The sequence below is a fragment of the Phyllobates terribilis genome, unplaced genomic scaffold (assembly GCF_046119375.1).
Source record: "Phyllobates terribilis strain yellow unplaced genomic scaffold, ASM4611937v1 Scaffold_2__4_contigs__length_985480577, whole genome shotgun sequence".
Taxonomy (NCBI): Eukaryota; Metazoa; Chordata; class Amphibia; order Anura; family Dendrobatidae; genus Phyllobates; species Phyllobates terribilis.
This window is the reverse complement of record NW_027362762.1, coordinates 812,660,783-812,688,068: the sequence shown is the minus strand read 5'-3', so window position 1 is coordinate 812,688,068 and position 27,286 is coordinate 812,660,783. Positions and strand designations below refer to the sequence as shown.

The 27,286-nt window shown below is 42.7% G+C and overlaps 1 protein-coding gene across 3 annotated transcripts in view; it reads left to right on the top strand.

Moving 5' to 3' along the window:
• The window catches only part of LOC141230556 (fibrinogen-like protein 1-like protein), a 45,152-nt gene extending 19,279 nt beyond the window's left edge, over positions 1-25,873 (top strand). The window contains exons 1-3 of one of the 3 annotated variants that reach the window (XM_073667609.1): positions 8,681-8,807; positions 15,875-15,973; positions 24,182-25,873. In XM_073667609.1, the coding sequence (XP_073523710.1) occupies positions 8,804-8,807; positions 15,875-15,973; positions 24,182-24,816 (738 nt within the window). In that variant the 5' untranslated portion in view covers positions 8,681-8,803 and the 3' untranslated portion in view covers positions 24,817-25,873. Of the gene's footprint in view, positions 1-3,215; positions 3,919-8,680; positions 8,808-15,874; positions 15,974-24,181 lie in introns of those variants that run through there. The other 2 variants (XM_073667607.1, XM_073667608.1) reach the window with 2 other exon arrangements.
• Positions 25,874-27,286: the final 1,413 nt, after the last annotated feature.

The following is a 27,286-nucleotide window of genomic DNA, read 5'->3' as shown; positions in this document are numbered from 1 at the left end:
ATCCGATCACTCACTCACTCTTGTCACCTGCATCTTAAAAATATCTCCAGAATCCGACCTTTTCTCACCTTTGAAACTGCTAAAACTCTTACTGTCTCTCTTATTCACTCTCATCTGGACTACTGCAACTCTCTTCTGATCTTTCTCCCTCTTACCAAATTTTCTCCTCTCCAATCCGTCCTGAATGCGGCAGCCAGAGTCGTATTTCTGTCCAGCCGCTTCACCGATGCCTCCATCTTGTGCCAGTCATTACACTGGTTACCCATTCGCTACAGGGTCCAATATAAACTCATCGCTCTCACCCACAAAGCTCTCCACAGTTCGGCACCACCTTATATCTCCTCTCTCATCTCAGTCTATCGCCCTACACATGCCCTCCGTTCCACAAATGACCTAAGGCTAACATCCCCCATAATCCGAACCTCGCACCTCCGTCTCCAAGACTTCTCTCGTGCTGCGCCAGTTCTCTGGAATACTCTGCCCCAGACGATCCGATTGATGCCTAGCCCCCACGTCTTCAAGCGCGCTTTAAAAACCCATCTCTTCAAACAAGCCTACCACCTCAAATACCCAGTAAACTAACTTTCCCATGTTCCCTCCTTAATATTATTCAGAATCTGCTCCCTACTGTTCATCTGTCTCTACATCCTCCATGCACATGATAACTGCACTCAATACTTGATTATTGCACTTAAACATACGGGCTGATGACCGGATCATGCAGCCTTTTATGATAATCCCTATTTATTATAATTGCTAGACCTGAAATAACAAGCACTTTTCACCTATTGTGTCCCCCCATTTCCTTGTAGAACAGGGGTCCTCAAACTTTTTAAACAGGGGGCCAGTTCACTGTCCCTCAGACCATTGGAGGGCCGGAATATAGTTTTTAAAAAAAACTATGAACAAATTCCTATGCACACTGCACATATCTTATTTTGAAGTAAAAAAACAATACAGGAACAAATACAATATTTAAAATGAAGAACAAGTGAAGTTAAATCAACCGGTATTTCAATAGGCAGGTAAATGTCCCCAATAGGCAACATAGGTCCCCAATAGGCAGGTAAATATCCCCAATAGGCAGCATAGGTCCTCAATAGGCAGGTAAATGTCCCCAATAGGCATCATAGGTCATCAATAGGCAGGTAAATGTCCCCAATAGGCAGCATAGGTCCTCAATAGGCAGCATAGGTCCCCAATAGGCAGGTAAATGTCCCCAATAGGCAGCATAGGTCCTCAATAGGCAGGTAAATGTCCCCAATAGGCATCATAGGTCCCCAATAGGCAGGTAAATATCCCCAATAGGTAGCATAGGTCCCCAATAGGCAGGTAAATGTCACCAATAGGCAGGTAAATGTCCCCAATAGGCAGCATAGGTCCTCAATAGGCAGCATAGGTCCCCAATAGGCAGGTAAATGTCCCCAATAGGCAGCATAGCTCCTCAGTGGGCAGGTAAATGTCCCCAATAGGCAGCATATGTCCCCAATAGGCAGGTAAATGTCCCCAATAGGCAGCATAGGTCCTCAATGGGGAGGTAAATGTCCCCAATAAGCAGCATAGGTCCTCAATGGGCAGGTAAATGTCCCCAATAGGCAGCATAGGTGCTCAATAAGCAGGCTGTTTCCCCCTTATAATGCCCTATGCAGGCTGTTACCCCCCTTATAATGCCCCATGCAGGCTGTTCCCCCATTATAATGCCCCATGCAGGCTGTTCCCCCCTTATAATGCCCCATGCAGGATGTCACCCCCCATATAATGCCCCATGCAGGATGTCCCTTTCTCCCACCATATAATGCCCCATGCAGGATGTCACCCCCCATATAATGCCCCATGCAGCATGTCACCCCCCCCCCATATAATGCCCCATTCAGGATGTCACCCCCCCCCCATATAATGCCCCATGCAGGATATCACTCCCCTGTCTTTATAATGCCCCATTCAGCATGTGACCCCCCCATATAATGCCCCATTCAGGATGTCACCCCCCCCATATAATGCCCCATGCAGGATATCACTCCCCTGTCATTATAATGCCCCATTCAGGATGTCACCCCCCCATATAATGCCCCATGCAGCATGTCACTCCCCTATATAATGCCCCATGCAGCATGTCACCCCCCATATTATGCCCCATGCAGGCTGTTACCCCCCCATATAATGCCCCATGCAGCACGTCACTCCCCCCATATAATGCCCCATGCAGGATGTCACCCCCCCCCCCATATTATGCCCCATGCAGGATGTCACCCCTAATATTATGTCCCATGCCTCCATACATTAAAAAAATAAATAAATAAATACTCATCTCACTCCTCCTCACCTGCTGTCGCTGCTCTGGTCTGGACTCCAGGTTCGCCGGCGTCTTCCCGCTCTGCGCTCCCTGTGACGGCTCAGGGGAGGGCGCGGTGTAAAGAAGTCACCGCATCCTCTGACATGAGACATCACAGGGAGCACAGAGCAGGAAGACAGCGGATCTGCGGAGGCACGGGGAGAGGTAAGAATCCGGCTGCCGGGGCCCTGAGCAAGCGGGGGGGAGCGGGCGCTGGCACTGCTCTCCTCCGCCCACAGCCCGTAGTTTGAGGACCCCTGTTGTAGAATGTAAGCTTGCGAGCAGGGACCTCACTCCTAATGTAACTGTTTAAACAGTCTTACCTTGTATTGAATTTATTGTCTGTACATGTCCCCGCTTAATTGTAAAGTGCTGCGGATTATGTTGGAGCTATATAAATAAAAACTATTATTATATAAGGTCTGCACTTGGGAGGAGAAAATAGATGTCACTATTATATACTAAAAGAGACAGCCCATGGTAAACATGATATTAATAAAGGTTTAGGAATTCTAAGGTGTACAATTCTGATTCGTGATGCTCTGAAATATAATTATACTTTCTGGAATGGAGGATCTGGACAATGTAACGGATTTACTATGCCTTTCCTTGAGAGTATGAATACATCTCTCTATTTTAGTCTAACAATGGGATCATTAGAGTGAAGGGGTGCAGAAGAGGTGTATGAATTGATGCCTGCTTCAATAATTATTAATGACCACGCTGCAGATCTTATATTGCCAGATGTAAGATTTTCAGATACATTTTAATGACCAGATCAATCAGACTAGTATTCTATTTAAATTTTTGGAACATATCATGAAAGAAAATATTTTCTTTTATACTTGATATAATTTCATTAATTTACATTCCTTCTTCTTAGCATTACCAAAAGACTGCAGTGAAATCCCACGAATCTACAAGAGTGGAATCTATGCAATCCATCCTGATGGCGTGCACCCACTGATCGTGTACTGTGACATGACTACCGAGAGTGGCGGCTGGATTGTCATTCAGCGTAATAGTTTAAACTCAGAGATAACCTGGGATGAATCCTGGACCACTTACAAATATGGATTTGGGAATGTGGAGAAGGACTACTGGTTGGGCATAGAGTATCTGCATCACATTACTAAGCAGAAAGTCTACCAGGTTCGGTTTGTGATTCTGGACAATAATGATTTAGAAAAATATGCAGATTACAACCTCTTCAGTGTAGACGATGAGGCTAATGGCTACATATTGAGACTGGGAAGCTACACCGGTACAGCTGGAGATGCCATGTCATCAATTCAAGCCGGAACCACACATGATAATATGAAGTTCACAGCAAAGGACAAAGACCAAGATATCTACTCTGCTAACTGTGCAACCAGCTATGGTGGTGCGTGGTGGTATGCTGCCTGCTTTGCCTCGAAGCTTAACAACAAAAATGGCATTCAGTGGTACGGACTGTGTTCTGGCAATTGTAAAGGATCCACTGTAATGATCCGTCCAGCCGATTACTGCGTATATTAAAATAAAAAAAAATAAAAAAAATCATTAAAAACAAATCTGTGAAATAAAGACATATTTTGATATTTGAACTACTGGAGAATGTATAGTTTGTTATCACTTATTGCCGTGGAAATCAACTCATCTCCATCATCTACAATTACCCTTGTAATTATGAGGTCTGTACATTAGTTTATAATACTTACCATCTAGTGGCATAGTGTAAGAAGGGTTGGAACGCCAAACTACCCATCAGCCATAATGTGGATTTCACAACTGGTTTTAATTCAAGGATTCTGGAGCAGTGAAACGCCAACATTTTTTGACAGCAGTGTGACAGTATCTGTGGTACAACATCTATGGCTATGTACTGTTAAGCTGTAGGAGCTATGTGTGCCCCAACTCTGGGCTCAGCTGTATGAGCCATAGCAGAGAGCTCCAGAGTCATCCATACATTGCAGATGTGGCCATTTTTCTCGATGGCCAGCATGAAATACTACATTTTCACTGCAATGTCTGCTGCAAACACAACATCTGATAGGCTACGGTTTCCCTCAGCAAAATCTGCTGTTTTCCAGCATTGCCAGGAATGGGACCCTTAATCAGCTGATCTCCTTGGCAGCTCCAATGTAAAAGGGGTTGTCTGTGATGTCACAACCCCTTAAATAATAAAGGGAATTGTAGACTATTCAGCACACTCCACCATTAATGAATTGTAAATAAACTTCTGTTTTTAATTTGTAGTTTTGACAATAAATTTATGATTTTTTTTTTTTATCAAAAACGGTGAATGTTCTGATTTCTTTCAATAGTCCTAATTCCTGTGTGATACATGTAGATGTAAACTAAAGAAAATAGAAAATAATTTATAAAGGGAGAAGTTTGGGGGATGAGAGAGAGAAAAGGATAAATAAAATTTAAAAAAGGTTTCCTCATCTGGACTGTCCCTTTTCTATAGGCTTCCAAACACAATAGATGAAAGTTGACCAAAATGGCTGACCATCTCAAGTGTGAGAGGGCCTCCCAACTCTCTCCAGGCAGATGATGGCCAGGAACAAAAAGATTGGGCAGTTGTAATTTCAACACCTGTTTTTAGGGAAGATGAGCCAATGCAAGAGGTGTATGGCATCAGCTTTCTTCTCTCTCTCCATGAAAAACACAAGAACACTCATGCATATGGAGTAGTTGGGAGCGATAGCACATTCATGTGTGTATGGCCAGCTTTTGAGTGGCCACTGCAGAAATGTAATAATACATGTTACCCATTCAAGGGAATGGGAATCTGACCATGTACAATATAGTTATGCTATCTCCTCTAAAATGAAAGCCATTGTGTGCCCCTCTCTAGCTAATATAACAGGGTCCAGACTCCATGAAGCTCTTTTGAGGTCTTCGAATACAAACTCAAACTGTAGTTTCTTTATTTTCCTATAAATAGCTAAATACATTGGAATAGGCTAACTTAACATGAATTAGTAGTAATATTGGAGGAGCTATGTTCACATGTAGCATTTTTGCTGCATTTTTTTGCTGCATTTTTTATGCAAATTAAAAGCTGTTTTTTACAGTAACTGCGAAAGCTATGAGATTTCACAAATCTCATGCACCCTCTTGTTTTTTTGTTCCTGACTGAATTGGAAAACTGTGGCATTTTTTAAACCTGCAGCATATCAATTCTTTCAGCGTTTTTGCATTGTTTTTTCACCCATAGAAAGCAATGAGAAAGTGAAAAATGCTGCAAAAAATGCAAGTGTTTTTTTAGGCTTTTTCTCTGCATTTTTGGTAAATAAAGTAAGCACCACGCCAGCGTTTTTTTGTATTTTTCTACTGGAGTGGTGCTTCTAATCTAAGGTCCCTGACTCTTCTCTGATATTCACCTTTAATCACCACCAGTCAGCCTCTGGCAGTTTGTGATCTGTCGGATCGCTCCAGTGTTTCATGGAGTGAGCCGCAGGTTATAACTCACAACTCAATACAATCCATGAGAACTTTGTTCTGGAACTGATAGACTTGCATTGAGAGCTTGTGACGTAACTTTTGACTTCCAGATACTCAGAAATTGCGCTCAAAAGATGGTTCTGTGGGACCGGAGCAGCAAAAAAGAAGGTGAAGACGCCGAGGGTGAGTATAAGACGGGAGGCAGGGACCTTACAGTAGAAGCACCACTCCAGTTCTGAGAAAAAAAAACAGCTGGAATGGTGCTTTAAAAACTTACTGTAGACAAAGCACACATGCTGTTAAAAAAAATCAAATCCACTGGGTGCACAATTATATTACAGATTAGGCCGTTTCACCTGAAAATGCACACATGTAATCTGCACCCAAAAATTCTGCAAAAAATGCGTTAAAATGGTGGAAAACACTGAAAAATAGGCATTCTGAACACCCCTTTTTAATGCCAAGAGAGCAGGTTTTGGCTGTAGAAAAGAAAGCAGCAATAATGCTGCGTGTGACTGTGACCATAGCCTTAGCAGAATTAAAAGAACATAGACTATAAAAAGAAATTAGCTAATAAAGGCTGTTAGTCCTATAAGCTCATGTACTATGACTTCATCCCCACCTATAAAAATAAAGTAGTGAGCATTAGGACAAGCTTGCACTTTTTTATTTAGTATGTATCTAAAATTTGGTTTATCAAATGGTAATATGCTTAAGTGGCTGGCCTCTTAAATGGATCCCTGGATGCTTACAAAGGATGTCGAATAAAATAAAACTTTGAAATGGTTGTTTTTATAGTTAAAATACTGCTAAGAAATTGAGAAGTTTTGGCTATATGCTCCTGACAGCTTAAAGTGGTATTCCCACATCAGGCACATATAACACATCCATAGTACACTGTGTTCCAAATTATTATACAAATAATATTTTCTCAGATTTTCCCAAATTACCTATATGAATTGCAGTCATTGTAATTTTCCAGTCAAATAACTATTAGAGTACAATTGAAAGGTTTTTGTACAAACTGCCTATGATAACAGTATATTTTAAAAAAAATAAAAAACTCAAGCTGCACTCAAAATGCATGTTCCAAATTATTATGCACAGCAGAGTTTTCAACCTTTTCATTTTAATAAAGAACAAAAAAATGGTCATTTTTGAAATTATAAGCATTAGCAGGTTATTACAAACTGAAATCAAACAGTTTTCAACTCAAAACTCTATTCTAGGTGATGTTACATTTGCACATAGGACCCCTTGTTCGAAAGGAGCTTCTGAACTCTCTCATTCATTGAATTTGTCAGGTTTTGGATGGTTTCTGCTTTAATTGTTTTGCATGAGGACAGAATACCCTCCCAGAGCTGTTTCTTAGATGTGAACTGCCTCCCGCCATCATAGTCACTCCTTTTGATGATGCTCCAGAGGTTGTCAATGGGGTTGAGGTCAGGGGAGCATGGGTGCCACACCATAAGTTTGTCCCCTTTTATGCCCATAGCCGCCAGAGATGCAGATGTGTTATGTGCAGCATGAGACGGGGCATTATCATGCATGAAATGATCTCGATGGTCCATATGGATGGAGTGGAGGATGGCTGGTTGATGGACACCCCATGCAAACACGGCTACGGCGCTAACAAGGAGGAGGTGGAGTAATGTTTTGGGCTGGAATCATGGGGAGAGAGATTGTCGGCCCTTTTAGGATCCCTGAAGGGGTAAAGATGAACTCCATAATGTATGTTGAGTTTCTCAAACAGCACTTCCTTCCATGGTTCAAGAAGAAGAACCGTGCATTCCGCAGCAAGATCATTTTCATGCATGATAATGCCCCGTCTCATGCTGCACATAACACATCTGCATCTCTGGCTGCTATGGGCATAAAAGGGGACAAACTTATGGTGTGGCACCCATGCTCCCCTGACCTCAACCCCATTGACAACCTCTGGAGCATCATCAAAAGGAGTGTCTATGATGGCGGGAAGCAGTTCACATCTAAGCAACAGCTCTGAGAAGGTATTCTGTCCTCATGCAAAACAATTAAAGCAGAAACCATCCAAAACCTGACAAATTCAATGGACGAGAGAGTTCAGAAGCTCCTTTCGAACAAGGGGTCCTATGTGCAAATGTAACATCACCTAGAATAAAGTTTTGAGTTGAAAACTGTTTGATTTCAGTTTGTAATAACCTGCTAATGCTTATAATTTCAAAAATGACCATTTTTTTGTTCTTTATTAAAATGAAAAGGTTGAAAACTCTTCTGTGCATAATAATTTGGAACATGCATTTTGAGTGCAGTTTGAGTTTTTTATTTTTTTTAAAAATATACTGTTATTATAGGCAGTTTGTACGAAAACCTTTCAATTGTACTCTAATAGTTATTTGACTAGAAAATTACAATGACTGCAATTCATATAGGTAATTTGGGAAAATCTGAGAAAATATTATTTGCATAATAATTTGGAGCATAGTGTATATGACATACATGTTTGCTAGAGTGGGACTCACATTTATCAGAATTATATGGCATATTCTATATAAGGGAGATACCCCTTCAAGTATTTAAAGAGCAATCTATCCACTTAAAAAAGCTAGATGAAGCTCAGTTTATTATGGAACATGATGAACAAAACTTTTGGGTGAAAACATGAAAACACACCATGCATTTTTATGCAAGACTTCTATAATAAAAAACTATGTAAATACTTTTATGCCCAAAAATTACAAAAGTATTGTCGGAGTGATACATCTATTGGCTAACCAGAAAAAAAAAATATATGCAAGCTTTCAGAGCACTGAGGCTCCTTCTTCAGGCAGAATTACAAATAACTTTATATTGTACATTGTAGTAAAAAACTAGTAGACGACATTAAGGAGTTAAAGCAATTCATTTTATTTCTTGAAAATATGCAGGGACTTTGCACCCATCCTTATTCCATGATGTGGCACAATCTGTTGTTCTTGCAATTGAGGACAAGTAAAAAGAAAGTACTGCAGGTTAGCATTAGACAGTAGAGCTCAACGAAGTAGATTAACGAACAGGACGATGGGTGAGTAGACTGATCAGTGCTATTAGATAATGTCCATTGCGTTTGGTGGGAAAAGTGAGCAGGATTAGATCTGTTTAGTATTTCTATGTGTCCAGGAATGGCACATACTGTATGTGAGCCTCATTCAATAAGGGGGTGCAGATTTCCTACTATAGAATACTGTCTGCCATCAGACCTGACTTACCTTGTAGAAGGGTTGTATGAAGGTGTAGTGGCACATGCAGGTATTATATTATGTCAGGTCTGTGTAATAAAACATCTGTAATGATACCTGTAACATTAGAGTGAACACTGAGTTCTGTGGCAACATTCTGGCATTAAAGCGACTTGTACGTATCTTCATTGTTTCCCTATGGGAAAGAAAGTTGCAAGGAACTTTGTAATAATCACAAAAATCTAACAGTTAGCTAAGCTTATCAAACTAAAACAATAATTTGTGTTCCATTCCAAATAGGAAATTTGAACATTGTGTGTGCTAATGTGGATATAAATAATGTATCGTAATATATAAAATAGATAGCTATACGCTTCTGACGCATAAAATTGTATTTGCACACCAGACATACATAGAATCATAGAAAGGTAGAGATGGAAGAGACCTCCAGGGTCATAATATCCAGCCCCCTGCTCAATGCAGGATTCACTAAAGCATCCAAGACAGATTCACATTATATGACAAAGGTTTGCTAGAAGCATGAGACATCCAATCTTATGAGACAGAAAGACAGACAGATATACAGAAGCACTTCTGCAAACTCTTATCTGACAATTATGCCCTGTATTGGAAGTTATCCTACATTTAATATTTTGTATAAAAAACATAAATAGAAAAAACACAATGGGACCGATTCATCATTTGCTTCTCTTTTTTTCCAACTCACTTTCTTTTTTTGACTCGTGGAATTTGTTGATATTTTTGCACCAAATTCTTCACGCAGTTCATGAATTTTGCACTAATTAAAAAGAAAAATGTTTCCGTTTTTGTTTTTTACCTTTTGTTTGCACTTTTTTAGAGCAAAACGTATCATGTCCTGCTAGTCAGTGGGCATAGGTGTATATATCCTCAAGCAGCTAATTGGAGCCACCAGGGGGCTTTAACTATATCTTAAATTGTGTATATGTGTCGGCAGGCCACATCACAGTAATGCAGACACACCCACGCTGTGTGCGGCTGACTGCTGAAGCGAGGAGCACACCTGGTTGCTTCTTCCTGCCATCAGTAAGTACAGGCTCCGGATAGGGATGGGGTAGGAGGCTTCTGCTCTCTGTACAGTGAGGGGGTGGAAGGACGCTGCTCACCCCCTAATAAGTCCATGGCCGGATCCTGTATTACAGTAGGGAAAAAAAGTATTTAGTCAGCCACCAATTGTGCTAGTTCTCCCACTTAAAAAGATGAGCGAGGCCTGTAACTGACATCATAGGTAGATCTCAACTATGAGAGATAAAATGAGAAAACAAATCCTGAAAATCACATTGTCTGATTTGGAAAGAATTTTTTTTCAAATTTTGGTGGAAAATAAGTATTTGGTCAATAACAAACAAGCAAGATTTCTGTCTCTCACAGACCTGTAACTTCTTCTTTAAGAGGCTCCTCTGTCCTCCACTCATTACCTGTAGTACTGTCACATGTTTGAACTTGTATTCAGTATAAAAGACACCTGTTCACAACCTCAAACTGTCACACTCCAAACTCCACTATGGTGAAGACCAAAGAGCTGTCGAAGGACACCAGAAACAAAATTGTAGCCCTGCACCAGGCTGGGAAGACTGAATCTGCAATAGGCAAGCAGCTTGGTGTGAAGAAATCAACTGTGGGAGCAATAATTAGAAAATGGAAGACATACAAGTTCACTCATAATCTCCCTCAATCTGGGGCTCCACACAAGATCTCACCCCATGGGGTCAAAATGATCTCAAGAACGGTGAGCAAAATCCCAGAACGAGACGGGGGGACCTAGTGAATGACTTGCAGAGAGCTGGGACCAATGTTACACAGGCTACGATCAGTAACACACTACGCCGCCAGGGACTCAGATCCTGCAGTGCCAGACGTGTCTCCCTGCTTAAGCCATTACATGCCCAGGCCCGTCTGAAGTTTGCTAGAGAGCATTTGGATGATCCAGAAGAGTATTGGGAGAATGTCATATGGTCATATGAAACCAAAGTAGAACTGTTTGGTAGAAACACAACTCATCTTGTTTGGAGAAGAAAGAATGCTGAGTTGCATCCAAAGAATACCATACCTACTGTGAAGCATGGGGGTGGCAACATCATGCTTTGGGGCTGTTTCTCTGCCAAGGGACCAGGACGACTGATCCGTGTACATGAAAGAATAAATGGGGCCATGTATCGTGAGATTTTGAGTGCAAACCTCCTTCCATCAACAAGGGCATCGAAGATGAAACGTGGCTGGCTCTTTCAGCATGACAATGATCCCAAGCACACCGCCAGGGCAACGAAGGAGTGGCTTCGTGAGAAGCATTTCAAGGTTCTAGAGTGGCCTAGCCAGTCTCCAGATCTAAACCCTATAGAAAACCTTTGGAGGGAGTTGAAAGTAAGTGTTGTCCAGCGACAGCCCCAAAACATCACTGCTGTAGAGGAGATCTGCATGGAGGAATGGGCCAACATACCAGCAACAGTGTGTGCCAACCTTGTGAAGAATTGCAGAAAACGTTTGACCTCTGTCATTGCCAACAAAGGATATATAACAAAGTATTGAGATGAAGTTTTGTAGGTGACCAAATACTTATTTTCTACCAAAATTTTAAAAAAATTTCTTTCCAAATCAGACAATGTGATTTTCAGGATTTGTTTTCTCATTTTGTCTCTCACAGTTGAGGTCTACCTATGATGTCAGTTATAGGCGTCTCTCATCTTTTTAAGTGGGAGAACTTGTAAAATTGGTGGCTGACTAAATACTTTTTTCCCCACTGTATGTCAGCGGCCCGTCTGCCGAGGCTCAGTGAGATTCATTGCAGCAGCTTGAATTTTCATACCGATTGGGTCGTGCAGTCAGTGTGAGGTCATTGGCGCAGTCATCACCATATCTGCAGGAAAGTTCAGTCAGCAGAAATAAATCACCCCATACCTCAGAGTGACCAAAGACACAATTCTGCACTGGACTGATCAACCCTAAGCCTAGTTACAGGATATCACATGTCATGTAAATATTATATTATATGTCCTGTAGACACGACCAGGAAATTAATTTGCTCATCTCTATATACAGTCATGTATCCTAAATGTAAGGTGCAAGGTGCGCAGGACGGTAGTCATGGGTGAGGGGTTGCTGTGTTCCCAAACCCTGGCACCCTACAAATAAACAGTGATTCTCCTGTGCTGTGCGTGTGGTGTGTAATGCTCACATTTTGGTTGCAGGCCTCTGCTGTCACTGGTTCTTCAACTTCAGGAACCGCTGCACACACATTACGGGGCATTCAATTAGTTTCATAATAAAGAACTTTACTTTACTGTCAATTTTCATCATAATGAGACATGCAGTATTGGGCACAAACTTTTCCATTTTCAAAGACCATAGTACAGCATGTTCTGATGTCCGCTGTTCGCTTGCCCTGACCTATCCCTTCCTGGTCTTGCATTTCTAGCCCCTGGGATGCTTCGTGCAGCTCTGCAGCTTCCAAGAGTCCTCGTCCCAACTCCCTTATGCAATTCCCCGTCCTGCTTCCTCTCCTAGGAAGATATTGAGGCACGCTTCTCAGTGCCTCAGCCAGACTGTAGGCCCCGGAAATTCCAGGAATATCTGCTCCGAGTTTATGCTGACGTTCTCTTGCTGCTGAACAGCTCGTGCTCCTAGTGCCCTCCGGACCTCCAACTACTGCTTTCTCTACCTCTACTTTCACTCTAACTCTAACTGCCTGTAATCAGGAAGTGTCCCTCTTCTTAATAAACTAACCCTGCTCCTCTCACACTGGAGTGGTTCTCTGAACAATTAACTGTGTCATTACTGGCACTACACGAGTTCCTGATTCTATTGTGCCCACCACTGCACTATACCCAATCCTATCTTATATCTAATGCTAATCCTATATCTTATGTCCTATACTTTCCCTATATCTAACACATCAGACATTATGTATTTATCAGAACACATATTATGGCATTACATTAACTATGCACCTTGGTGCCTATAAGGTTCTGTGCAATATGAAACATTCTTTTGTATACACAGGTTACAACCGTTTTATACACCAGAGGGAGACATATGATCATTCTGGTCACACTCTTACACAGACATCAGATGGTATACACAGTATAATACGTGGCTGGTGTAATATCTGCTTTCCATAGATCACTGCAAATCTCTCACCTGCACAGTTGAAGCGCCGATTTGCGCAGGTACACTTTTTCTGCAATACTAAGGTCAGCAACGGTGCACATTATAGAACTTTGCTCTGCCCTTAGTATTTTTTGGGATATGTTGGGGGAGTTGGGGGCTTATATACAGGTTTATGCACTGCGGCAATAAACCAGTTAAAGGTACCGATTTTAGGTTATAATGGCAAAGACTTTAAAGACTAGTTCCCTCTACTCCCTTTATAAAGCAGCCAGAAATAAACAAAAAAGCCCAAATTCATAAAAGGTTTTTTGACAGTCTTCTGGTATGAAACACCTTCAAATGTCCCCACATTTTTCTGAAGCTTTGAAGTTAAGGAAAAAACTGTGACTTTTGGTGTTTTCACACCAGTCCTGGAGATCTCCACGGAAATGGGCGGATCTTGAAAGGGACAGGACATGACTAAGCCCGCCTATTTAGTGAAATATGAACTTTTATGACAAAAGTGGCTTAAATTTCACAAGCAATGTACTCCAGTCATGTCAGGTACTGGAATACATTCCTGGCGGAGGTGCACGGCACCTGTAAGATGCGCCTAATTCATTAGGTGGCATGCATGTCTTAATGATTAGGTGTATCTTACTCCAGCATGCTCCTTCATTAAGACTGGCATGATACACACCAGTCTTAATGAATCGGGGCCAATAAGTATAGGCCACTAATCATGGGCCGCTGCTTGGTGCTTTCCCCCCAGGTGAAATTCAGCCATCCCTTGGCTAAACTGTTCCATAATTTGTGCAAAAATTGACATCACACATAAAATCACTCTAGGGGGGAACTGAGTACATTTGGGCAAAATTGTTACAACTTTTCAGATTGCTGTAGTTGATGATGTGAAAACACCAAACGCCACCCACAATGGTGAACATAAAGAAAACAGGCTACACATATTAAATAGACTTTAAAAAGGCACAAATTAAGAGATGAATTAGACGCAAATAAAAATGGGGAAAAAATCAAAGTGGAGATAAAAAAAATGCAAATACAATAATAAATCAGGCCCTAATTATAGCAACTATAAATTACTATTACTACTGACAGATGACCAATATAAACATTTACAGATGGAATGATCTCATCTTCTACTTATATTAAAGTACCACTCCAGCGACTTATTTATTGCAGTGCTGGAGTGGTGCTGCTAATCTAAGTTCCCTGCGCCAAGTATTATACTTACCAGCGCAGTCTTCTTCTATCAGCGCCGCTCAGGTCAGTTTCCAGCAGTTTGTGATATAGCTAGCAATAGGGGGTATGATAACCACTAATAGTAATCAGGTTTTAGCAGCAAATTGATATTAAAATATAACTTTTAATAGATGAAATTAAAAAATACAAAGAGATAAAAATTCTAAGACAAGGATCAAAGACATAGAAAATCTAAGGACCTAAATAATCCTTAGCACAACAGAGAACCACCGTACACACATGCAAAAGATCCAAAAATTGGGTCACTCTACCACCAGTGTGTAAATCAATATTCCCAGTAACGGCGACTAGACACACTTTGGATGAATATGACCTATCAAGTCCATATCCACAAATGAAAGTAGATATATATTCAAGGGAAAATATCATATAATTTTTATATAGCCCCAAATGCAAAGTGATAGCGGAAAAGTCATATACAATGGGTTGTATTTTTTTAATTTTATCTATTAAAAGTTATATTTTAATACCACTTTGCTGCTAAAACCAGTTTGTGACCTGCCGGATTGTTTGCTTGGCAATCCGGAAGTCACAACTCAATGTAAGTCTTTGAGAGTCTGAATGAGGCTTTCATAGACTTGCACTGAGAGCTTGTGACCGTAAGGGTACTAGCCCATGATCAGGAATAGTAGCGTTTTGGATGCAGCTCACCTGCGCTGCGTCCAAACTGCTGCGTTCTACAGTACAAGCACAGTGGATGGGATTTATAGAAATCCCATGCCCACTGTGCTTCTTTTTGATGCTGTGTAAACTCACCCACGGTGCGGGTTTACGAGTTTACAAGCCACTGCACGTCGATTTCTGTAGCGGAGAAGTAAGTCTCCACTGCAGATTTTGATCGATTGAATATGATAATATGCGGTGGATCCGCATGTACTGACAAAACAAGTGAGGCATTAGAACAAAGCGTTTTGGACGCAGCAAAAATACGCTGTGTACAAAGGGCTACTGGTTCCTGATCGTGGGGACTTACCCTAACTCTGACTTTCGTCAGTCCGCAGTTGCAATCACAAGATGGTGGTGCAGGACCGGCGCGGCCCCAGGAAGAGCTGAAGACAGTGGCTGGAAAGTATAATACTAGGGGCAGGGAACTTAGATTAGCAGCACCACTCCAGCGCTGCAATAAAAAAACGCTGAAGTGATGCTTTAGCTGCAGTAGAGTGTACATGAGAAGCTTTTCTCTAGCATGTCGCCCATAATACCGTACAAATAATATAGCATTGATGAGAAGGCTCGTGTTATACAACAGTATATTATTACATATGTACAATCACTGTCATGACTACAGAAAAGTCCATTTCCTTCATATGAGAGAATCGACCTTTATTCTATAGTCCTGTAACATGTAACAAAGTGAGCCCAGTAAGAATCCTACAATCTTACAGTAGCACTGCAGAATGTGTTGTTATTTTGAAAAGGTACAATTATTTAAACAAGAATGGATGAAATGTATATAATGTTATAGTATATTAACAGGTGCATGAATTTCTGTACTTTCCTCTGTTAGGGATTTTGCATTACGTGTGGATACTAGTCTTGGTTTGTGCAGTCTCAACACGTCATGGTCATCGAAGACCAAGAAATGAGGATGAAGAGCCGTTAGAAAGTAAGTTCTCCCTTGATGTAAATATGACACTGCAGATATACATATTGTTAAAACTAACATACAGTAAAAACTATTTAATCCAATGTCCAGAGCTCTGCTATTTCTCTATGTCATCGGCATGCCTGGGATTCACTGTCATTATACACGCCATTATTTTACTGTGCGATCACGATAAATAGAACTGTAATTTTGCACATAATCAGACCAGTGTGCCCCAATGGTGGATTTGCACACATATATACACATGCACTATGCATGTACACAATCATTTTCACATTGGGCACACATATATAAAATATGTATAAACGGTATGTATACACTACACACGCCTTTACACATTATGAAAGCATATACTCATTACAGGTATATACACATCACACATAAAAATATAAAAATCATTACTGTATTTTCCTGTAAATTCTAGCAAAGGAGGCCAAAACAATTGAAGTGGCAGTATGCCGCATCTTTGTAATTCATTCCTTATAATAATATTCTTTATTTATATACTTCCAACATATTCCACAGCGCTTTACAGTTCAGCGGTTCATATACACAGTCATAAGTAACAAAGTTAAAGATAATACAATAATTAAAGCTAAAATAATGACGACCCTGCTCGTAAAAGCTTACAATCTACAATGAGATGGAGGTGACACAAAGTACATGGGCTTATTTACAATGATGGTCCAGCCATCTTGAGGGAATGAGGGATCGATAAAGGCTGCATGAGCTCATCACCGGCCAATGTTTGTAGTGGTTTTGGGTGTGTTGGAGTTTGATGGAGAATTATGTCCAGGGAAATAGTGAGTGGGCTATGTATTAAAACGACTTTGATTAGAGAACGTGATAGGCCGTCCTAAACAGATGCGTTTTTAGGCAGCGACTAAAACTGTGTAAGTTGTGGTTCGTCCTAATTTCTTGAGGTAGAGCATTCCAAAGAATAGGTGCAGCTCGGGAGAAGTTTTGCAGCCGGGAGTCGGAGGTACGGATTAGTGCGGATGTTAGTCGAAAGTCACTTGCGGAGTGCAGAGAACAGGTAAGCCGATAAACAGAAATGAGGGAGGAGATATAGGGGGGTGCCGCACTGTGGAGAGCTTTGTGGGTGAGAACAAGCAACTTAAATTTGATCCTATAATGTAAGGGCAGCCAGTGCAATGACTGGCACAGAGCGGAATACTCCGAGTAGCTATTAGCCAGATAGATGACTCTGGCTGCTGCATTAAGGATGGAGAGGAGAAAGTCGAGTGAAGGAGAGGCCAATTAATAGAGAGTTACAGTAGTCAAAGCGGGAGTGGATCAGGGAAACAGTGAGGGTATTTGCTGTTTCCAGGGTGAGAAAGGGGCGGATTCTAGAGATGTTCTTTAGGTGCAAAGGGACAAGAGCGGGCAAGAGATTGTATGTGGGAGGTGAAGGAAAAATTGGTGTCAAATACAACACCCAGACTGCAAGTCTGCTGGCTAGGTGTTATTGTGGTGCAACATATGGAGATGGAGTAGTCAGATTAAGGGAGGCGAGTAGATGGTGGGAGCAGAAGTTCAGTTTTGGAAAGGTTGAGTTTCAGATAGAGAGCGGACATGATGTTGGAAACTGCGGACAGACAGTCACTGGTGTTCTGTAGTACAATGGGGGTAAGGTCAGGGGATGAAGTGTATAGTTGTGTGTCATCAGCATAAGGATGGTATTGAAGGACAAATTTGCTGATAGTCTGCCGTGTAGAGAGAGAAGAGAAGAGGGCCAAGGACTGAACCCTGAGGGACCCCAATAGTGAGAGGAAGTGGAGCCAGTGAACGATATGCTGAAGGAGTGGTCAGAAAGATAGGAGGAGAACCAGGAGAGAGCGGTGTCCTTTATGCCAATTGAGTGGTGCATAGAGAGTAGGAGATGGTGGTCAACAGTGTCGAAAGCTGCAGAGAGGTCAAGAATAATGAACAGAGAGTAGTCACCATTACGTTTTGCTGTCAAAAGGTCATTGGTCACTTTGATGAGTGTAGTTTCTGTATAATGTAGAGGGCAGAAGCTGGACTGTGATGGATCTAGGAGAGAGTGAGTGGAGTAAGGCGGGTAAGGCGGGAGTAGACCATGAGCTCCAGGAGTTTAGAGATGAAGGGGAGATTGGAGAGTGGTCTGTAGTTATTTGTGCAGGTTGGGTCAAGAGAAGTTTTTTTTTAATAATGGAGCAATGATAGAGTGTTTTAAGGAGGAGCGAAAGATACCAGAAGAGAGGGAAAGATTGAAGATTTTAGTTAGGTGAGTAGTGACGACTGGAGAGAGAGACTGAGGTAGGTGTGAGGGAATGGGGTCAGTAGTGCATGTCGTAGGATGAGAAGAAGAGAGGAGCCTGGAGACTTCTTCTTCTGTGACTGGGTCAAATGTAGAGAGTGAGCCAGAGGAGATTTGGGGAGGGATGGGAGTCACGGCACTTGGTGGTTTGGAGCTGATTTCCTGATGGATATTTTCTATTTTCTCTGTAAAGTAGGCCAGGTCATCAGCACAAATGTCCGTGATAGGGTCCTGCGTTTTAGGACTTAGGAGGGAGTGAAAGGTGTCGAAAAGTTTTTTTGGGTTGTTGGATAGTGAGGAGATAAGGGTGGTAAAGTAGGTCTGTTTGGCGAGGTGAAGGGCAGAGTTACAAGTTCTTAACATAAATTTATAGTGGATAAAGTTTTCTGGTGGGAGAGTTTTCCTCCATAGGCGTTCAGCACTCCTAGAGCATTGCTGGAGAAAACGGATTTGCGGTGTGAGCCAGAGCTGTTTTACTCTTTGTTTAGAGGTTCTGAGGGTGAAGGGCGCTACTTGGTCCAGGGTGCTTCTGATAGTGTCGTTGTAGTGATTTACAGCCAGATCAGGTCAGGAAATAGAGGAGATTGGGGACAGTGATGAGTGTAGGGAGTCTGTAAGTGTATGAGGGTTAATGGTTTGTAGATTTATGAATGTGGGATAGGTAGGAGTGTGCTGGGGTGGGCAAAGATTTGTGAGCGCGAAGGAGAGAATGTTGTAGTCAGAGAGGGTAAGAGGTGAGTTATCTAAGTAGGAGATTGAACAGAGCCGGACAAAGACCAGATCAAGGGTGTAACCGTCTTTGTGTGTGGACCCAGAGGTTGAAAGCTGCGAGAGGCCAAGAGAAGTGGTTAGAGATAGAAACTGAGATGCAGATGGGGAGGTGGGGCTGTGTTATGCACACGCCCGGACTGACTGGCGTGTACGTGTTTAGTGATTCCACTGGACCATGAACCGGAGAGTGCCTGGAGGGGCGTAACTAAGTATCTACCCGATCCGACCAAGGTCGCACGATGGCTAACGACACCAGTGCACCAGGGAGGAACCGAGCAGAGGGACGAGGTGCTACTCCAGGTCAGCCCCCGGACACAGCTGTTGACCCACACCGGAAAATACAGGAACAGGCAGGTTAGGCTGGCACACTGACTGGTGGGTATAGGCAGGCACGGCAGGTATGCAGACAGGCGGGCACTGGTAAGCACGACTGGTATGCAGGCAGGGAGTACTGGCAAGCACGGCTGGAGTGCCGACAGGGAGGCAGTAGCAGGTTGGAGCACAGACTGGATAAGGTCCAGTACAGACTGGGACTCAGGAACAGAGCCGCAGATGCGGTAGACAAGCAGAGCAGAGCAAGACCGCCGGAGCGGTGAACAAGAGCAGAGCAGGGCGAGGCCGCCGGAGCAGTGAGCAAGAGCAGAGCAGGGCGAGACCGCCGGAGCGGTGAGCAAGAGCAGAGCAGGGTGAGACCGCCTGGAGCGGTGAGCAAAGGCAGGGCAGAGCGAGACCGCTTGGAGCGGTGAGCAAAGACAGAGCAGAGCGAAACCGCCTGGAGCGGTAAACAAAGGCAGAGCAGAGCGAGGCCGCCTGGAGCGGTGAACAAAGGCAGGGCAGAACGAGACCGCCTGGAGCGGCGAGCAAAGGCAGAGCAGAGCGAGACCGCCTGGATCGGCGAGCAAAGGCAGAGCAGAGCGAGACCGCCTGTAGCGGCGAGCAAAGGCAGAGCAGAGCGAGGCCGCCTGGAGCGGCGAGCAAAGGCAGAGCAGAGCAAGGCCGCCTTGAGCGGTGAGCAAAGGCAGAGCGAGAACCGCCGGAGCGGTGAGCAAGGCAGAGCAGGCAGGAACCGCCGGAGCGGTGAGCAAGGCAGAGCAGAGAGAAACCGCCGGAGTGGTGAGCAAGGCAGAACAGGCAGGAACTGCCAGAGCGGTGAGCAAGGCAGAGCAGAGAGAAACCGCCAGAGCGGTGAGCAAGGCAGAGCGGGCAGAAACCGCTGGAGCGGTGAGCAAGGCAGAGCAGGCAAGAACCACCGGAGCGGTGAGCAAGGCAGAGCAGGCAAGAACCGCCGGAGCAGTGAGCAAGGCAGAGCAGGCAAGAACCACCGGAGCGGTGAGCAAGGCAGAGCAGGCAAGAACCGCCGGAGCAGTGAGCAAGGCAGAGCAGGCAAGAACTACCGGAGCGGTGAGCAAGGCAGAGCAGGCAAGAACCGCCGGAGCAGTGAGCAAGGCAGAGTAGGCAAGAACCGCCGGAGCGATGAGCAAGGCAGAGCAGGCAAGAACCGCGGGAGCGGTGAGCAAGGCAGAGTAGGCAAGAACCGCCGGAGCGGTGAGCAAGGCAGAGCAGGCAAGAACCGCCGGAGCGGTGAGCAAGGCAGAGCAGGCAGGAACTGCCGGAGCGGTGAGCAAAGGCAGAGCAGAGGGGGCAGGGCTCTGTTCACACGGAACAGACTGAAAGGGAAAGGCAGAACCAGATACACACAAAATACTTGCAATGAAGTAGCGAGTGGACTCTAAACTCACAAACGGAAGTACAGCGACAACGAGTAGGAGTTAGGTGCAGGTTCAGACTCTGCAGAAAAAGGGAAGGTACGGACATAGAGAAAAACAGGAAACAGGCTAGGAGAGTGTTCAGACAGGAACTGAGTGTTCAGACAGGAACTGACACTGCTGCGAGATACAGGAGCGAGTCTGGGTATGCGGCCCCCAGAGGGCAGGACGAACAGGCTAGGAGTGTGTTCAGACTGGCCTGGAAATACAGCCTCCAGGAAGGCGGACAGACAGGCAAGAAACACAGATAACAGATCTAGGTATGCGGCCCCTAGAAGGCGGGATGAACAGGCTAGGAGCGTGTTCAGACAGGCCTGGAAATACAGGCTCCAGGAAGGCAGACAGGCAGGAGAAACAGAACAGGACCTGGCACATTCAGAGTCAAGGAGCACACTGAATGATAGAGTTGCTCAGGCACCAGCTTCCAGGTGAAGCTGGTTTAAATATCCAGTGACTGACAGCAATAGGCTGAGAATGCATTAGGGGTGTGCCCACAGCAGCTACAAGAAACAGGAAGTGACCGGGCCGCCTCCCTAAGCAGCCAGAACAGAGGCAAGCAGACAGCATGGAAAGAAGCCAGGCTAGCAGACTGGACTGATGATCAAGTTTGCGATCTTGCATAGTGGGAGATGGTGCCCTATGCAAGAACGCCGCCAGGTAAGTTACAGGCTATATATGGGGATGTTGAAGTCTCCCAAGATAAGGGTTGGTAATTCTGAGGATATGAAGTGCGGTAGCCAGGCAGAAAAATGGTCAAGGAACTGGGTTTGTGAGCCTGGGGGATGGTATACGACTGATACTCTGAGGGAGAGGGGATGGAAGAGTATGATGGTGTGCACCTCAAAAGAAGGTAAAGAGAGTGATGGAACTGGGGGGATTACCTGGAAAGTGCATTGTTGGGACAGGAGTAAGCTGACTCCACCACCAAGTCTATTCGCAGGTCTCGGGGAATGGGAAAAATGTAAGCCGCCATGAGAAATAGCAGCATGGGAGACAGTGTCGCATTCCAGGTTTCAGTGAGGGCCAGCAGATTGAGAGAGTTGGTCAGAAAGTAGTTGTGCAGGAAAGGAAGCTTGTTGCATACAGACCATGGATTCCAGAGTGCACAATTAAAAGAGGACGATGAAGGAGTACAACTGATGTTAATAAGGTTATCAGGGTTATGATTTGAGGGGAAAACCTACAAAAGACAGAAAATATATCTCATACCCTACCATCATTATATATAAATGTAAAGCAAAGTTGCATAATAAATATAGGGTACTTAGTGAACTATTTTTGATCAAAAAAAGTATACAAGCCGTCCCACCAGCGGCAAGGTGACCCTAAATTGGGACGGTACCTATACTGTCTATATTAAAAACCTTACTGTATATCAAAGTTGAAGCAATGCATATAAAAGGGTAGACAAATAGGACCGGGTCCCAACTCCAGACCACCTAGGCCCGTGGTAAGCTACATATATACTAATCAGCTCAACAAAGGGGATGCCACACCCTTAAATTGCACAGAATGCAAACAAGACAAAAAACCAAGCAATGTGAACTGAGGTCTAAGATGGTAGACATGCAAGAAATAGGAGCATGTTCACACTAGCAAAAAGAAGCAAAACCTACAAAAGACAGAAAATATATCTCATACCCTACCATCATTATATATAAATGTAAAGCAAAGTTGCATAATAAATATAGGGTACTTAGTGAACTATTTTTGATCAAAAAAAGTATACAAGCCGTCCCACCAGCGGCAAGGTGACCCTAAATTGGGACGGTACCTATACTGTCTATATTAAAAACCTTACTGTATATCAAAGTTGAAGCAATGCATATAAAAGGGTAGACAAATAGGACCGGGTCCCAACTCCAGACCACCTAGGCCCGTGGTAAGCTACATATATACTAATCAGCTCAACAAAGGGGATGCCACACCCTTAAATTGCACAGAATGCAAACAAGACAAAAAACCAAGCAATGTGAACTGAGGTCTAAGATGGTAGACATGCAAGAAATAGGAGCATGTTCACACTAGCAAAAAGAAGCAAAACCTACAAAAGACAGAAAATATCTTGGTTTTTGTTTTTTTATGATTTGAGGGGGTAGAGGGGTTAAAGTTGGCGGAGGGTAGACAGGGATTAGGGGAGACATCCCCTGAAATAAGTAGAAGCAGTAAAAAGAGAAAGAGCAAATAGTTTTTGGATTTGTGACATGGTTTCTTGTGTAGCATTTTTGGACAAGATTTGAAGAGCATTTGAAGAGCACTTGACATTTCTCAGCTCTATTCGGAGTAAGAAAAAAATAGCACCATGTTGCGATTGCACTCTGGAATCCAGCCATACAGACCATTACTATGGCATACAATATTTATGGATACATTACAATTCTGTATGATGGGAAACTATAAATGGTCGTGTAAAAGATTAATAGCCACTGAGTAAACATACAGACAGCACACAGACGACAAGTGAGAAAAAAAGTCCCACTCTCCTGGATAAGAATTGGACCGATTTTTTAATATTTTTATGTGACCCCAGCCTCATACTGATGACCTGTCCAATGAATAGGTCATTAATATCACATTGGTAGGGGTCTAACACCCGGCACCCCCACCGATTAGCTGCTCTCAGTGCTATCAGCAGCCAGATTAGTGGTTGCGGAGGTGATATTACTTCTCCGTTAACTTTGTAATGGCCACTGTATGTACTGTTTAGTTATGCAACTGCTATTTTCCATTCGCTGCCAGCACTAGTGGGGGTGCCGGGTGTTGGCCTCTTACTGATCTGATATTGATGACCTATTATTAGGATAGATCATCAATATAAAGTAGCGCAGCAACCCTTTAAAGCTAATACAGGCGGTCTGTATGGGCTAGCCCACACTAACGTATAACTCGGATGAGTGTAATCTGATAAAACAAGAGATCGCACTCAGACCAATGTTATTCAATGAGGCAGTGCAGATCTAATTATTTTTTCTCAGCTGTATTTGGCGTGGAGAAAAAAATAGCAGCCTGCTTCACCCTGAAATCTGATGGGTGTGAGAAAAAATGGATGAAGTATGGCCCATCAGCGTGGCATCTGATTTTTACAGACATATTACAATTCTGTATGATGGGAAACTTTAAATGGTCCTGTAAATGACTAATAGCTGCTGAGTAGACAAACAGATTCCATATGGACAGCACATGGATGACAAACGAGAAAATAATCTTCCCACTTTTCTGGATGAGAATGGAACCAATTGTTTATTTGCTTGTGTGACCCCAGCCTATATTGGATATCATTAACTTTGAAAAGCAGAAAATGTATTTTTTTGGAAGCACTTGCAACCTGTACGCCCGTGTGTTAGTATTTTTGTCTACAAAGATATAATAACTTTATCTGTTTGATTGTAGATTTACCAAAAGACTGCAGTGAAATACCACTATACAAAGACAGTGGAGTCTACATTATACGTCCCAGAGGATTGCACCCACTGATCGTGTACTGTGACATGACCGAGAGTGGCGGCTGGATTGTCATTCAACGGAATAGATTTAACTCAGAGATAACCTGGGATGAATCCTGGACCACTTACAAATATGGCTTTGGGAATGTGGAGAAGGACTACTGGTTGGGTTTAGAGTATCTGCATCACATTACTAAGCAGAAAGTCTACCAGGTGCGGTTTGTGATTCATGATAATAACAATGAAGAAAAATACGCAGATTACAACCTCTTCAGTGTAGACGATGAGGCTAATGGCTACAGATTGAGACTGGGAAGCTACACCGGTACAGCTGGAGATGCCATGTCTTCAATTACGGCCGGAACCACACATGATAACATGAAGTTCACAGCAAAGGACAAAGACCAAGATATCTACACTGCTAACTGTGCAGCCAGCTATGGTGGTGCGTGGTGGTATGCTGCCTGCTTTGCCTCCAAGCTTAACAACAAAAATGCTATTCATTGGCAAGGGCTGTGTAATGGAAATTGCCAAGGATCCACTGTAATGATCCGTCCAGCAGATTACTGTGTCTATCTTTAATAATTACGGAGCTAGTGCAATATTTTTCGTTTCTGTGAATTTTTTAATAGAAATGAACGCTTTTGAAGTTAAATGTTCTTTTCTATGTATGTCAGATTTACATATAAATATAGTGTACATTGATAATTGTCCACAGTGCCGAGTGTACGTGGAGTCCCTGTCTCAGCATATCTTAGTGTATATTTCACAGTGTAATATTTTATAAAATTAGGAGGTAAAAAGTATTTCACATAAAGTATGTAAATCTACAGTAAAGATTTAGATTTGTTGTTCTTTTGTCATAAGATCGATTGCCCCCGTTTACAGCAGATAACTGTGTTTTCTGACCTCCCGAAATACATGAATTCTCAGTGTAGTGATGGTAGAGGTCTTTCGACAAAAATTTGAAGAATCTATCCTCCCCAATGTCATATAAGTCATGATGTCATTGCCATTTACATTTACATAAATGGCAAGAGATCCCATCAATATCTTCAGGATCTGACAACAATGATGATCTATGTGAGGCCAGCCTTTATGCCCAACAATGTCTGTAGAGGAGGCAAGGGCTGTAATATTGGATTTTAATATTTTTGTTTCTTTGTTTAAAGGGTTCGTCGTGTTTCATAACAAATTGAGTTGTTACTTCCCATCCTTGGTTCGAGTGCTGTCTCTCCTATGCTGCTCCAGCGTTTTTTTTGATTAGCTGCAGTGTTGACGTCACGTTTTACAGTGGCTCAGCCAATGTAGATGGCATCAGCTGATGAGTCCAGTGATTGGCCGCAGGATTCTATATAAGTTTGTTGTTTTATCATTGTTCAAGCCTATGGACTATAAAAACATGAAACAGTATAACCTCTTTTAACTTGAAAATATGCAATTGAAGGTACTCATATTTTCTTTCCTTCTTCTGGTATGGCAGTATGCACGCACACTCTCAGGATATCTTCTAGTTAGCAGAAGGGGCAGATGGGACTTCTGTTCTGTACAAGGAAACTGAAACGCCAAACTTTGCTAATGAAATAATAGTAAAAGCTACATATTTATCCCATCTATCACATATTAAAGGCGTATTTAATAGAGTGTTTTCTCCAAAATTCTCCAGTGGATTTTTAAACTAAAGAGATGTCACCTCTTAGGGCACATTCCCATACATAGACCTCGGCTTAGTTTGATACCAATGTCAGAGATTATAAATCAAATATACGTAAGCCAAAACTATTGACTTTTTTGAGACAGGTTAACTATCTAATGTGTACGGGGTTCCTCCAACTAACCTTCAAGGCAGATGTTGGGGAAAAGAAGGGAAGGATGAGATATGCTAGAAGGAGGGGAGACAAGCTTCTACCAGAAGAGTCCTATTTCCCTTTCTCATTCAAAAATCTCATCTATGTTTAGTTGAGTGAAACGCCTACTAGTTTTTCAGAAGGTGAGTGGCGCTAATAATGTTGTGTTGGCAGATGTTTGCCAGGACATGTGCACCCGGTAGGTGATCTGCTAACATAACGTCCACAATGCTGCTCCTTATCCGGAAGTAAGTAGAGTTGGGCAACACTTTTAACAGAGATATCTCACAGGTGTATTCAAATCCAAGTAGGTCATGTTAAATACAGTGTATTTGCAATATACATCTATTAGAAAGTGTTCGATTTTGTATGTACATTACATTTTCACCGGTAAAAATCCAGAAAATAGAGAGAGCACTTCAATGAAAAAAATCTTATTTTAATACACCTAATGTGACATTTCAGTTAACACAAACGTTGTATTAGGTCTATTGAAAGGAAAAAATTTTTTGCATTGAACTGCCCTATTGAGGCTTGGACTAGTATTTTCTGTTTTCTTTTCAGCACTTGTTTTACTACATTTTCACCAGTAATAACACCCTTTGATGTTTCTCTTGAAGCTGAATATTGGTCCATTTTCAACTGCATTCAATGGTGGACTGGGAGATCCAACTGTTGGCTACCCACCAAAAATAAGTGAGAGAGGACTAGAGCTGCAGAAGATTTAGTAAAAAGTCTATCCCCTTAGTGCATGTAGATGTACCTGAATGTCATGCGGCGGTTTGTATTTGTGGATCACACTAAGGAGAAGACTTTATACAGCCAGCATCTGCCTAACAGTAGCGACTAGAGCTAACTCTGCACACTTCTGTTTAACCATTTAGTTGTGGCATTTAAATGGCTGTACGTGCTCTTGCACCTGTCTAGCAAGATACCAATGGCTTACCATGGCAGCCAGGGCCCTGCTTAAGGCACCTGTCACTCCCATCTTTGCAGTCCTGTGAAGCCCAGCCACATGCTGAGCTTCACAGATCATAATTATCACTATATACTGCAATACTGTAGTATTACATTTTATACAGGTGGACTAAAAAAAAAGGGAAAAAATATCAAATGTTTTTAAACATAAAAACTATAAAAATTGGAACTATCCACTTTTACACAGTTTAAACATAAAGTAACAAAAATGAAAATATCATATTTAA